This window comes from Anabrus simplex, chromosome 6 (assembly GCF_040414725.1).
Source record: "Anabrus simplex isolate iqAnaSimp1 chromosome 6, ASM4041472v1, whole genome shotgun sequence".
Lineage (NCBI taxonomy): Eukaryota > Metazoa > Arthropoda > Insecta > Orthoptera > Tettigoniidae > Anabrus > Anabrus simplex.
The window spans coordinates 168,692,338-168,707,105 of NC_090270.1; the positions used below are offsets into that span (position 1 = coordinate 168,692,338).

At 37.3% G+C, this 14,768-nt stretch overlaps 1 protein-coding gene across 1 annotated transcript in view; it reads left to right on the plus strand.

Annotated features, from left to right (window-relative positions):
• Window positions 1-14,768, plus strand: part of LOC136875921 (uncharacterized) — a 163,537-nt gene that overhangs the window by 117,823 nt on the left and 30,946 nt on the right. Inside the window, exon 7 of the mRNA XM_068228255.1 lies at window positions 7,939-7,969. Coding sequence (XP_068084356.1) covers window positions 7,939-7,969 — 31 coding nt within the window. The remainder of the gene's footprint in view (window positions 1-7,938; window positions 7,970-14,768) is intronic.

Below are 14,768 nucleotides of genomic sequence, written 5' to 3' on the forward strand. Positions count from 1 at the left end.
TGAAATTTATATTTGCAGGGCTATAGGTGATTGGATAGGTGACACAGCATAATGAAAATCGGGACAAAATTACAATAACATTTATTAATAAAACATCAGACTGGACATGCAAAAAAAAAAAAAAAAAAAAGAACTATTCACTTATATACAACTTCAACATAATATGACTGCTTTTGATCTGTTAACCCCTCAGCGTTACAGCCGTTTAAAGAGCTTCCTACCCCGCGGCCGGATGAGATTTCAACTACGCGCGACTGAAATACATTGATTCACTTAAAGCGTTACTACTAGCATAAGAGTAGCCCGATATTCACGAAATTTGGAATTCCTTATGGTAGAACTATGTACATGAAGATAATTACATAATTGTTTCACATTTCCTTAGTAATTTAGTTCCGTGTGATAGAGTTCGAAGCACTCTTCAAGACAGAGACCCAAGGCACACTCCTGGCAGCAGTACACCGATGTCTTCTTTTCACCGTGTTTTGAACACGCGATACAACATGTCTGAGGTTTGGATTTCTCACTCTTGGGTGCTAATTTCCTGATAAAACGTATTTCCTGCAACCTTGGAACTGTATTATCTGATGCGCGCCAGCCTTGAATATTTCGTTTCCCGCCCAAGAAGTGTATTTTGTACTACGTAAACAAACCTTCCATCAGCTGAAACTGATAAGATAACTGCTCAATGTTTCTCCCTGTGACTTGCCTAAATATTATTGGAGAATCTAGGAATCATAATTCACTGTTGAAAACTTCCCTTTGACCTGTATGCGTATCTATAGACTCCTACACGAAATTTCCAAGTACTGGTTCCTCCTCATCGTCACTCTCATCATTTACCACTGCATCGGCCACAGCCACATCATTTATTTCATTATCACTACTGCTAATACTGCCACTACTACTTCCAGCTAAACTTTCATTTGAATTATACAATATTTCAAGCACGTTACTCTCAGCAGGAGCTAGCCATTGAGCGCGGTGCGTCACACAAGCTAATGAAGCTGCAGCGGGACCGAAAGTGGCAGGACGAAACTGAATAAGGGGAATAACATTTATGACGAATCAAACCAACTCGATACACATTTCAGATTAAAAGGTCGATACATCGTCTTTCAAACGAGATATGTACCATGCACAACTGCTTCTCGTGTCGTATGACAGAAAGCAGCACTAACTGATGCCTACACAGAGCACTCGTGGAGAGTTACGAAAAGACTACAAGCTGAAAAATAAAGACAAATATAATAAATAAACCACACTCTTAATACAAAATTAGAGCAAAGAACATCACATGAAAAGACAAACTTCTCAGATCATCATTTCTTTATTTTATTCTGTGGGAAAGAATGAAGCAAACGGACTATTAAAAAAGCAGGGATTGGTGCTCAGACATAATTGACAAATATTTATCCTTCCAAAAGCAACTACACTTTAACGATTTTCAATTCTTATTTAGAACACTGATAAACCCGAAAATGTCTTCTTGGAAACAAAACAATTTGCATATCCATAACACCAAAACTCTTCGGGCTATAGCCGTAAATGCGAAACGATGTATGGGTCTATACCACGTATAGAGGTCGGCGGCTACGGAAGAAAAGGGGGTCTATACCACGTATAGAGGTCGGCGCTGAGGGGTTAATGAGAACTTATATACACATGCTGCTTATGGGTTCCATTCATTACAATCCATCATTGCATAAACTTCTTGTCTGAAACCATGCTTCTGGTCTGAACCGTTGATTTATGAACTGTAACACTGAACAGACCACAATGTTAGCAAAAACGTCATTATAACCAATATTGCTACATTTGATCATTTAATTACACCATATTTTCCTTAAAGAATAAATGTCTTTACCAATACTTTCAACTTCCTTTTCAAACTCTTGGCTAATCCCTATAAATTAATTCCCAAATTCTTCACAAACTCTTTAGAAAATTCTTCAATTAACTCTCTGGAAATTCCTTTAAGAAACACTATGAACATTTCTTGGAAAAGTTATTTTACAAATTCCTGACAAATTTCTTTGGAAAATTCCTTTTACAAATTCCTGACAAATTTCTTTGGAAAATTTCTTTTACAAGATCCTGACAAATTTATTTGGAAAAATTCTTTTACAAAACTTGGAAAATTCTTTGGCTAGTTTCTCCTCCTCATATTACGTCCGACTGTATTCGTATATTTAAATTTTTAAACAATCATCCACTTTCTAAGTTATTTATAGCTGGATAATAGAGTATCACATAAATGCGCAACAAACTGAACCAAAAATCCACATGACAAGAATCCATGAAAAATCACAAAACAAAAACATCTCTACGGTTTAAAATACATTGATAGACCATCACGCAATTGCTCAATCTACCCCAATTATTATCAGCAAATTTGATCACAGCATCAAGATTATTATTATCTTATTATTATATCTCTCTTCTGGATTAAGTTGAAGACCCTTGCATCATATTCACAGATCATAGCAATGAATAACACCATGACATGCCATAAATGACCAAAATCTGGATGAATAAAATCATCATTACTATCAGTTACAGACACTTCGAAGAATGCACTCATCTAGCCTCATGGAAAAATTGCTAAGTCTCCTTTTACATAATACTAGTCGTTGAGCCATATTATTATTATTATTATTATTATTATTATTATTATTATTATTATTATTATTATTATTATTATTATTATTATTATTATTATTATTATTATTATTATTATTATTATTATTATTATTATTATTATTATTATTATTATTATTATTATTATTCCCTGAATGACTAATAATATCACTATAATCACAAATACCTTAATGACTAACATGTATCCTAGCGGTCATCATGTTGACATATATTCATAAAAAAGAATCATCACACAATTGACACTCATATTTATCTCTCAACAACAAATTTAAATTATTCTGACTTATTATTATTTCCTGATTATTATTCCTAAGTGCATCATCCCGATGAACTGTCAACTGACCACAACTATCACCTTCCCTTCTAAGGTCAGAATTATTTCACAAGTCATTCTCTACCAAAGCTTTGGTTAAATCATTGCTTTAACACTGACTGATAAATTATTATTATTATCGTCATGATTTTTAATGAAATCTTTCATCGTCATTATTATTACACTTCATTTTCCCCGTAAACCATTTTGAAGACCTTAATTGAAGAATGGAAATTCCAAAGGGGCTAAGTACCGTTTTTGTGAAAAATGAGATTTTGCTGCCTGTAGGAGGTATGTATTGAGGCCAATGCCTGACGAAAGGTTCCAAGTCCGTACGTGCTCCTGACAGTTTTCTATGACTGGTCGTAGATTGCGCCGGTGGTACATCCAACGCATGATGAATGTCGATAGGGGCTAAGTCCACTTTCTGCCACTGGCGCTCTGCTCTTTATCAGTCGCCATATGTTAATGAAGATGGCTGATGTTACAGTGCGTAGTGATTCTGTAGACTGTCCTGGACCAAAAACAATGAAAAGAAAACTCGAAAGTGTAAGTAAGAGAGTGGTGGAGAAGAAAAGGAAAGTGTCTGGTTTATCATACAAGACAAGAACAGGAAAAGCAATAACATCCAAGCAACAGCAGAGCATGCAGGTACGAGATCAGTGCGTTAAAATTTAATGCTTCACAGTAATATTGCATGATATTCATTGAATATTATATTAGTTTCCTGGATTTCTTATAGTGTTATTAGTGACAGTAATATACAAATATAACTTTGTTGCATCACAACTAACACGTTTGCAATATTTTGGTTTTAGGTTTACCTGCAAATGCGGGTATGATTGTCACTCCTTGTCAGCAGAACATAAGACGAATTTATTTACTATGTTCTATCAGGAAGATGAGCAGACACAACGCACTTTTTTAATGGAGCTCATGGATGCTATTCTAGTTCAACATCGGCGAAACGGAAAGTATGCAGATCCACAGCGAAGTCGCCGCCAGTGTACATTGATTTTTACGGTTCCTGATGGTGTGGGTTGACATAAACAGGTATGTAAGAAGACCATAATGGATGTTTTTGGTATTTCGAAGAAAAAAATACAGTTGATGGTGCAGAAGAAAAAGGGCGGTGATACTGTTTTCGAAGACAAAAGAGGAGGAGCATTTAACAGAAAATACACAGATGAAGATTGGCAGATGGTTCGGAACCACATTAAAATGTTGCCTAAAGATGTGAGTCACTACAGTCGAAAGCGCACAACGAAAGAGTACTTAAGCCCTGATCTTAATATGAACAGGCTATTTACTGCTTTTAAAGTAAAATATCCAGATACTAATGTGACATATAAATTTTACAGAAAAGTTTTCCTTACGGATTTTCCACACGTATCCTTCCGAAAGCCACAATCAGATACAGGCCGAACATCTGACCGACTCATTCTAGAAGCTAAGGCAAATCACCAGAATGCTTACAAAGCTAAGCAAGAACTTTAGTTGCACCATCGCAAAGCCGAAAAAGCCGCATCACTGTTAAGAAGTGATGCAAAGTTTGCAACGTTACCAGATAGTGATACGTGCACTGTATCCATAGATCTCCAACAGGTAATGTTTGTACCATTCCTTACACATTTAAGACAACTCTCATGTTACAATTTCGGAGTACATATGCATGACACTGCTGACGCAATGATGTGTATGTGGAATGAGAGTTAAGGTGGCAGGGGGGCCAATGAAATCGCGTCCTGTTCATTTACAATTTTCAATCAACTACATAGCATTACAATGAAGACAAAGCTGTGTGTATGGAGTGACAACTTCTCCGCACAAAATGTACATGTACGTACATGTTCCTTGTTTCTTGTGGTGTGTTTGAATGTATTGACCAAAATATCTCATATCTGGACATAGCTTTCTGGCATGCGATCGAGATTTTGCAACGATCGAAAAGAGAAAGGAAGACAGTGAAGTGTTTTATTCCCGATGATATGATGAAAGTGAGATCATCACGTCATGCAAAGCCATTCAGAATTTTGGAAATGCATGACTCTCACTTTCTGGACTTTAACACAGCAGGAGATAACTTGCTCACCACCAACAAACTGAATATATCAACTCCATCTTGGATCCGAGTAACTGCCCCAGGAGAAGTCAAAATACAAAGAACCCTGAATGAGCTTGAAGAGTGGATGACATTTAATGTCCTGAAGAAGGGAAAATCTGTTTCAGATTTCCAACATATTGAAATAAAGCAAGTTGAGAACCGCCATTATATTTCAAAGGAGAAGAAGAAAGACCTTTTAAGCATGATTCAATATTTACCTGAAGATCATAGGAAGTTTTACCAGGATATTTGTAATTAAAAGTGTGTAAAATGTCACAAGAAGGTATTTCTTACTCTCCTTCTACATCCTCTTGCTATTGTAATAATTTGTTTACATCAGAAGAAAAATGGACTTACCCCTTTTGTCATCAAAAGAAAAATGGACTTAGCCCTTTTCTAAATTATCATTTTTGTTTTGGTACTATGTGCTTACTGGTTGTTCAGTTAAGTCTGTGAGTTAACTACCAGGCCACAGCAGCCTCTAGTGTGCAGTATGACTGTATTATTTGTATCAAGTAACTCTACAGGGAATATATTTGTTTTCTTTAATTATCTCAAAACTTTCATTTTGGTACTTAGCCCTTTTGGATTTTCCAGTCTTCAATTATGCTCATACCCTCATGAAATTCACCATTAATCAATGAATCAACACAGCAACATCTCAGAAAATCAATACAATGAGATCAATGAATCAATAAACCAATGTCTACTCTACCATCACCACTGTCGAAATTCTACTACTCTAACTAAATTCAACGTTTCTTTATATAAGAATACAATCCGACTAGCAATCTACAGAAAGAAAGGAAATTGTTACAAAGGTACTTATTGTTCCGATATATCTCTCCGGCGTCTTGTATGCAGGTGTAGATGTAGGTTCCTCCTCCGGATTATGGCGGATTATAGATGAACAAGTTCATCGTGCTGGCTCACACACGTCGGTTTTAACACCTCATGATTCCTGTGCACCCAGATAGTGTAGAATCACTCCAGCAATGTCCTAGAGTTCCCCAGGATTTCCGTCTTGGTCGGTCCATGATGACAGCTGGCTCTCGTAGATTTTGCTGAAATTAAAATTTGATTTTAGAATTGGATTCTCACTTGTTGTATTCCAATAGTTTGCCTTACAATACTTAACTGGCACAATGATGTACAATGTGGTTCAAACTCATTAAAACTTCAAATCTCGACCCTATTATCCATTTAAAGGACTTCATTGAGTTGTCATAATTTCGAATACTCCACTACAATACTTTCAAAACAATGTTCCTCGGCCAGGTTCACTCTCAAAGCTTCCAGTTTGATGATTAATTTGCCTTGTGCTGCCTACCAGAACATTCCATAAGTTACTGCAATAAAATTCCGGCGTAACGTCTTGCTGTGACTGTCCGTGGTTTATAATGTTTCATCCAGTTGAATGTACTACAATGAGATATCATACTTGGATGACCCGTTTATACAAAAATTTATACCAGCATACTCGAATACTATAATGCCGTGCAGTACTGTCTCATAGTCAATTAAATTCTCCAATACCATTAGCAGTGACTATTGTATTCCTCTGTCGCTCAGTCTCACACACTAAAGACATTCTGTCACTCTTCCTTCCAGAAGATTGCCGTCTGTAGAGCTGCTTCATTCGTTCTCATTGGTCGACAGCTATTCTGCGACTTGATTCGTTGTTCTATATTTGGTGTAGATCTTTCTGGAACCCTTCTCCCCTTTCGTCATCTGGTGCTCACTGTATGACATAAGCCGAGTGACGTATCGATGTCCTTGACCACCTAACAAGTTTAGCTTGCCCGCAACGGAACGGCCTGGTAACCAGCTGATGCTTGTTCATGTGTATACCCGTGTTACATTACGAGAATTGAACCTACATCTCTAAATCCAATAAAATACCATTTGCATGGGTACAATATATTATTTTTCAGTTTATACAAGTTTGTGGTATTTACACCAGCTCTCATTAGCTGCCACTGATTGCATGCTGCATTAACATACAACACCTTGCAGCTTTGCAGGAATCACCTTGTTTGAGTTATCACTGATATCCTGTAATTCTAGGTTCCTAAACACTTAAGTCCTTTTTCTTTTCCTCTTATCATAATTTTGAATTTGTTTCTTTTTTCACAACTACTCACTTTTACTTCTCTTTCACCATCCGTCATGTTGTACACAATTAACGTACTTGAGAACAGGCATAGCTATTGACCAGCTTGCATAACTGACAGGTAGTGTACATCATGATTGCTTCTATCTGCTTTGCATAGCCTACTGTCTCGTAGTATAAATGCAAGATTAGCAAATCGCATAAAGTAAGTTGCTTAAATAAGGAGGGAAGAAGCCTGCAGATGGGTTTGATATTTTTCACACTGAAAGATGAATGTATGCCCTACCCGAGGGTATCAGTAACTCAAATTTACCAAATTCTCAACATAGCCCACTCTCTCACTTAGTGCCTCATTTCATCATCCTTAGGAGAATTAATAAACTCTGGGATTATCATTCCATAGTTTAGTTTAATTAGCGGGCGTTCCACTGCCTTTTCACTAAGGTGGCCATGGTTCAAATCCTAGTCAATGTATGCAGGATTTTTCAAAATGAAAGTCAATTCCCTTTCGTTTGAATTCCATGTAAAACCCAAGTACAAAATCTCTGAGCTTGCTTGCTTGCTTTACAGTAGATTTATTGCAACTTTTCCAAACCTGGTTATACTTTGTGTATGGGAAGAGAACTGAGCAAACATTTGTTATCATTCTATTCACTTTATTACATTAGGTTACATTATCTTGGCATAAAATAAATTTTATTTTGACAATCAAACGTTTTTAATGTTGTTATTTTGTTTTTGTTCCAGGGAGGTTGAATTTAGATCAGTTTAATATAAGGTAAGAAAAACACACTAAGTTTTAGCTATCTTCATTCCTCTTAAGCTTTAATCTGCACTTACAAAAACTGACCACAAAATAAGGAGGCTAGAAGTCTTAAAATAGGTATTTAACAACATAATGGACAATTGAGTATTGTACAGCAGCAACAGCCATTGAATGTAAATAAGAAGACTTCAGATCATTTGCTGTTGTAATTGTCTTCATCTAGAGGTTAGCATAGTAGTTGAAAGAAAAATGTGCAGATGACTCCCATAGATACTAAGTTTTGGCAGTAGAGGGTTTTCTTGTCACTGAGGTTAGTCTTGTCACTTGTGGGGTATGGCAGAACCAATGAGTATATGACATCATATGAGGCAGGAATGAAATATCTGTAAATATCTGTATGGTAAATATTGCAATAAATGAAAGACAATTGTTTCATTTTGATATACAGTTATATGTAATTTATATTTAATTGTACTCTACTGTTAGAGCCTCTGTGGCTCAGACAGCAGCACGTCGGCCTCTCACCGCTGGTTACCATGGTTCAAATCCCGGTGACACCATGTGAGATTTGTGCTGGACAAAGCGGAGGTGGGATAGGTTTTTCTCCGAGTACTCTGGTCTTTCCTGTCATATTTCATTCCAGTAACACTCTCCATTATCATTTCATCGCATTTATCACTCATTAATAAAAATCACCTTGGGAGTGGCGACCCCATTGTAATAACAGCTTATATATGTTTCATTCATTACATCCCTGACCCGGTCAATGACTGGAAAACAGGTTGTAGGTTTTTCATTTTCATTTTCATTATAATCTACTGTTAAAGTTATTTACATAAATTTAACACAAGGATAAATGATCTCTTAAAGCTATTAACAACTATGACAAAATGGAATTAATTTCAAATTACACAGCGTGCATACAAAGAAATAAAAATGAACTCACCCATGAAGGTATTGGCTGTATTGGAGAACTTTCACAATGATTTGGCTGATAGGAGCTGGAAAACTAGCTTTCCTGCAAGTTTGCATCTATGGTCAAGACTGAATCCTAAATCTGGTGGGCTGAAAAAAATGGAGTATATACTATTCAAGCACTCAAAAATATGTTCTGAAAATTATGTTCTGAGCACAGTTTTTCTGAGATTTCTGCTAGTAAAAGCAGCTGGAATATTCAAAGAGAGAGATATGTCAAATTTGTGACACCTTTATCATAGCCATAGTCTATAATTAAGGTAAAAGATGCTAATGAAGAATAGGGGTGCAAATGCAGTCTAAACAGTTGTATCTGTTACTATGTAGTCTGTTAGATAGAACTCTAAATTCTGTTTGAGGTAACTAGGGAGTACGAATCGCTGTAAAATGCAACCATTCATATTTTCTCTTCAATGTAATTTCTTGATTTTTCCTGGAGATGTTTAGGAATCCTTAATATAAGTTTTCTTTCACTTTTGTTATCACAGGTTTAGGCCACCAGTTGAACAGATATGTTTTTGTGGACAGTTTCATGGGGGAAATATTGAAAACTTTGACATATCTTTTTACCCTTTTCTCATTACCAACTGACGGAATACAAATGAATTTTCTATTATAAGTTCATCAGTTGTTGCTAATTTCCTGGAACTACAATAAATTGTCTACCTTATTCTGGTAATAAATGTTATTTTTTTTATTTTGAAAATTTTTCCAAGCTTTTTGCAGTGTGTAATTTTATACAGTTCTGAAAAATAAAGATGGTTGTTAAACAATCATAGTTCCCAGGCATTAAATTAGACTAGATTGTATGTGTAAAAAAATTCATTAAGATTTGTGCAAACTGTCCAGAGAAAATGGTACATTTAGATTCAAACATTTTTATTTTATTTTTTTTTGGTTGGGAATCAAGAAAAAGAATAATAGTAGTGAATTACATTAATCTATCCCAGGGCAATAATCCTGCTGACCATCCTTATCTCCCTCTTTTTCCTTCTTCTGCAATCTCCCTTCTGTCCTTGATTCCTCAGCTGCACGATTGGCATAGAGTATCCAAGCATTGTCAATGGAGCAAAGAGCCTTATTACAGTTACTTCAAGGTAATATTCTCATTGTTTTTAAGACTTTAAATCTTGATACTACACGATCATTAAATGTCAGCACAGCATCATACACACCTATCCCAAGTGTCTGAATACCCAGATACAGTTGTTCAGACTTTCATTTACATTCTGCATTTTTCCATGAACACATTTTTTTCATAAGAGAGGGTTCACCTTCCGTTATTGGCATTGGTAAGGCATGCTGATGTCTGCAGGTTCCACCAACTGCTACAGAATTTTGGTACTTACACCATGAGTCAGCTCCTTCAGAGAAAGACAGTGAATTGGATTTTCATCCTTTATTCGAAAACTGTAACAGGTAGGGACCCCTCTTAGAGGCAGTCCTGCTCAGGGAGTGGTGCCCCTGCCTATGTGAGTCCCAGAGCACACTGGCCCAGTGTGTAACATTTGGTAAAAGGTCCCAGCTCAGGGTAACAAGTGAAGAAGACCTCAACGCCAGCAAAAGCAGAGAATATTATTCGGCACGGTGGAGCTGGCAGTGGAGGCAACCCATTCCTCTGGGGGTGGTACAGATGGAACATCAATCAATCAGTCAATACTGATCTGCATTTAGGGCAGTCGCCCAGGTGGCAGATTCCCTATCTGTTGCTTTCCTAGCCTTTTCCTAAATGATTTCAAAGAAATTGGAAATTTATTGAACGTCTCCCTTGGTAAGTTATTCCAATCCCTAACTCCCCTTCCTATAAATGAATATTTGCCCCAGTTTGTCCTGCCTTGTGGGATGAGGAGGGATCTTCAAAGGCTAAGGGAGTAAACCCTGAAAGAAAATCCTCAATTACATTAGGGCTAGCAAGCCAGTAAAAGAGCTTATTTGTAGTTGCTTTCAAAACATATAAGAGCCTCAGAACACAATTATCAACTAAATTAAGAAGCTAGCATGAGCAGACTCATGTCAGAGATGATGATTTATGGCCTGATGATAGACAGGGTCTTGCAAAAATCCCAGAGGAGACTAACTCGGATTGGGACCATCAACTTACTCATTCTCACAGGAAAATGTGAAGAACTAGTGAACCTCATGGAAAGGAGGAAATGTATGATACTGGGGCTGAGTGAAACCAAATGGAGAGGAAAGGAATGAAGAAATTGAGAAAACAGTATACACTGTATTGGCATAGAAATGACAAAGAGATGAGGAATGGTGTTGGTTTCATCATGAGTAAAGATCTAGAAGGAGTCGTTGACATTCAGTATGTTAGTGAGTGAATAATAAAGGTGACTATACATTAAGGGGGGGGACTAACTTTGGTACAGGTGTATGCACCTCACAAAACTGGATGTTGTCAAGAGTATACGAACCAGTTTCTTGATGATTTGGAAATAGTTATTAGTAAAGAGAGAGTAATCATTATAGGAGATCTGAATGCACAGATTGGGACAGATAGGACAGGATATGAGAACGTAATGGGACCTCATGGATATGGTGGAAGAAATATAGAAGGTGAACATCTCCTTGACTTCTGTATGAGGAATGGGTTGGTGGTGAAAAATAGTTGGTTCAAGAAGAGACAGAGCCATAACATAACACGATACAGTAGGGATGGACTACAAAAGACTCTTGATTATATCATCTCAGATGAAGAAAAGAACAGAATGGTAACAGATGTCAGGGTAATACCCAATGAGAGCCTTGACAGTGACCACTGTCTATTAGTAGCAAACCTGAGAAACTTCTATGTGCCAAAAATACAGAACAGGAAAATGCCAAAAATCAAAGCATGCGAACTCCAGAAAACAGATAAGAGAACTGAGTATCAAAATAAAAACCCTGTTACCAAGAGGTGAAAGGAAAAATGGGGATGCAGAATGGACCAGACTAAGGGACACATTGGTTAAGCAAGCAACTGAAATTTGTGAAAGGACAAGTATGAAAACAAGGGAGAAGGAAACACCATGGTGGAATGAAAGAGTGAAAGCAGCAGTCAGGGAAAGAAGTCTCTTGCGGAAAGAAAGGGATCGGGAGAAAAATAAACCGGATCTTACTAGAGCCGAGGCAAAGATCAGAAACCTCAAGCAATTATACCGAAACAAGAAACTGATTGTTAAAAGAACAGTTACAGAAGAAAAGACCAAGGCATGGAATATATTCACTCAGAAACTGGAGGAAGACAACAGAGGCAATAAGAAACTACTGTATAGTGTTATCAGAGGTAAAAGGAAGCCAATGAATACCATAAAGGCACTTGAAAATGAAAATGGAAATCCGGTTAGGACAGAAAGTGACATGAGAGAAGTCCCGATAAACCATTTCGACCATCTGCTGAATGGACCAGTTCAAGAACAAAATACAGAACTGGAAATACAAGCCTACAATGAGGAACCTCCCATCACTTGGACAAAAACTGAGACAGCCTTAAAATATATGACTAAAGGAAAATCTTCAGGTGCAGATGAAATGAATGCAGACATGATAAAGGCAGCAGGCATCCAGGGTATACAATGGCTTCACAGAGTACTAAATGCCATATGGACAGACAACAAAATACCTAGAGATTGGAGCAAGAGCATTATAATTCCTCTGTTTAAGGAAGGCAGCAGACGGAAACTCACCAACTATAGAGGAATAACACTGCTGTTTCATGGGCAAAAAATTCTAGAGAAGATCATAGAAAGGAGATTGAGAACCATCAATGAACCACAGTTAGAGGAGGAGCAATATAGATTCAGACGTAACAGATCAACAATGGATTTAATTTTTAACACCCGCATGCTGATGGAAAAGTATTGGGAGAAAGGCAAGAACCTGGTCATTGTATTCCCGGATACAGAAAAGGCCTATGATAGTGTTATAAGAGAAAGATCTGGGAGTCCCTGAGGAAAAGAAATGTGCCTGAAGGACTAGTAAGGAAAATTCAGATGTTGTACAAAGACTGTACTAGCTGTGTACAAATTGGGGAAGGTCGATCTTCATGGACTGAGACCAAGAGTGGAGTTCAACAAGGAAGTGCACTGTCCCCACTACTATTCGTCACTGTTATGGACAATATAATGAAGAACTTCAAAGGAAAGTTAGATGAACTGAATGCAGTGGCCTTTGCTGATGATATCATGATTTGAGGTAAAACAGAAGAGGAAGTACAAACCAGACTCAACGTATGGAAATCCCAGTTCCAGGTATATAACCTCAACATCAGCAAGACCAAGACAGTGGTGATGGCAGTCAACAGAGAAGAGCGTTCTGCAAGTGCAAAACTAGGAGATCACCAGCTAGAGGGTGTGGACAGTTTTCCTTACCTTGGAAGTGTAATCTCCAGTGATAATTCGGTCAGAAAGGAAATTACAAACAGAGTGCAAAAGGGATCAGAATTCTACCAAGAAGTAAGAACACTTTTATGGGATGTCATGATTCTAAAACCAGCCAAACTGATGATGTTTAACAGCTATTTCATACCAATATTGACCTATGGGACTGAAGCCCGCACACTCACAAAAAGAGATTCATCAAGACTGCAAGCATCAGAGATGAAATTTCTTAGATCCACCATCCAGATGACCAAGATAGACAAGTTAAGAAATGAGAAGGTGAGGAAAGAAACCAGAATAAAGACATCCCTTTTAGACCAAATCGGCACATCCATCGGCACGAGCATGTGATGCGGATGGAACCTACAAGAACAGCCAGAATAAATTTGGAAAGACAGGTGGAGGGGAAAAGACCTGCAGGAAGACAAAAAAAAACTGATGGATGAACATTATCAAGGTTGATCTAGTTACCAGAGGATGTACTGTGGATGATGTTCTCCATGACAAGTTGTAAATGGACAGAAAGAAGTGGAAGAGGTTCATTAACAGTACCCGGGAAACTGGAACTGTGCAATGATGATGATGATATACAGAAACTGATAGTCAAGTTGAAAATGGGCGTGGCACTTTCTAGCTATATATTCAAAGCTTTTTTGAATAAGATAAAACATAATTTTGCTATGTTTGACATATCGAATTGTTTGTAAAGGAATACAGATTTTTTAAGCAAAAAAATATATATATATATATATATATATTTTTTGGCCATTTTTGCACTTTCTGGTTACCTTAGTGAGATTTCCTTCATACGGAAGAATTATTTTAATTTTCCTTCACTACAGCTTTATCTTGGACTTTTGCTTTCATGGAATCTTTAATTTCTTCTTCTTCTTCTTCCCCTTCTTCTTGTTGTTATCTCTAGCCATTGCACACATCTGATTTACAAATGAAGTAAGAGGTGATTCTATGAAGCGTGTTTTCTAAGTAAGGTCGGTTTTTTTGTAGACACTAGTAGTTCGCGCATATCGCAACGAGCACGTGTGTTGTGTATCGGCATGCCTCGGGAACAACTGGCTCAGTTTCAGCTCTGTAGCTAAACTGTACGGTTCTGTTATGTGCTTTCAAAATGTTTAAGACTATCAAATAATGTAGATGTTGATTCCCATACGGAACCTAAGATATTTATCCTGAATGAGTAAATTTATAATACCAATATAATGGTCCGTTATTGGACATTATAAATTTTCCAGCTAACTCATTCAGGATAAATATCTTAGGTTCCGTATGGGAATCAACATCTACATTATTTGATGGCCAGGCAGGCATCTATTTTTGGAAATGAGACATAACTCTCATAGTGCATTGGCACTGCTGGTGGCTTCAAATAGCCTATGCAGTGGCCTCCACGGTATGCACTAGCCTTGCGTCTTGGGTGGTGTGCTAAGTCCCAACTGACGAGCCTAACTTAGCAC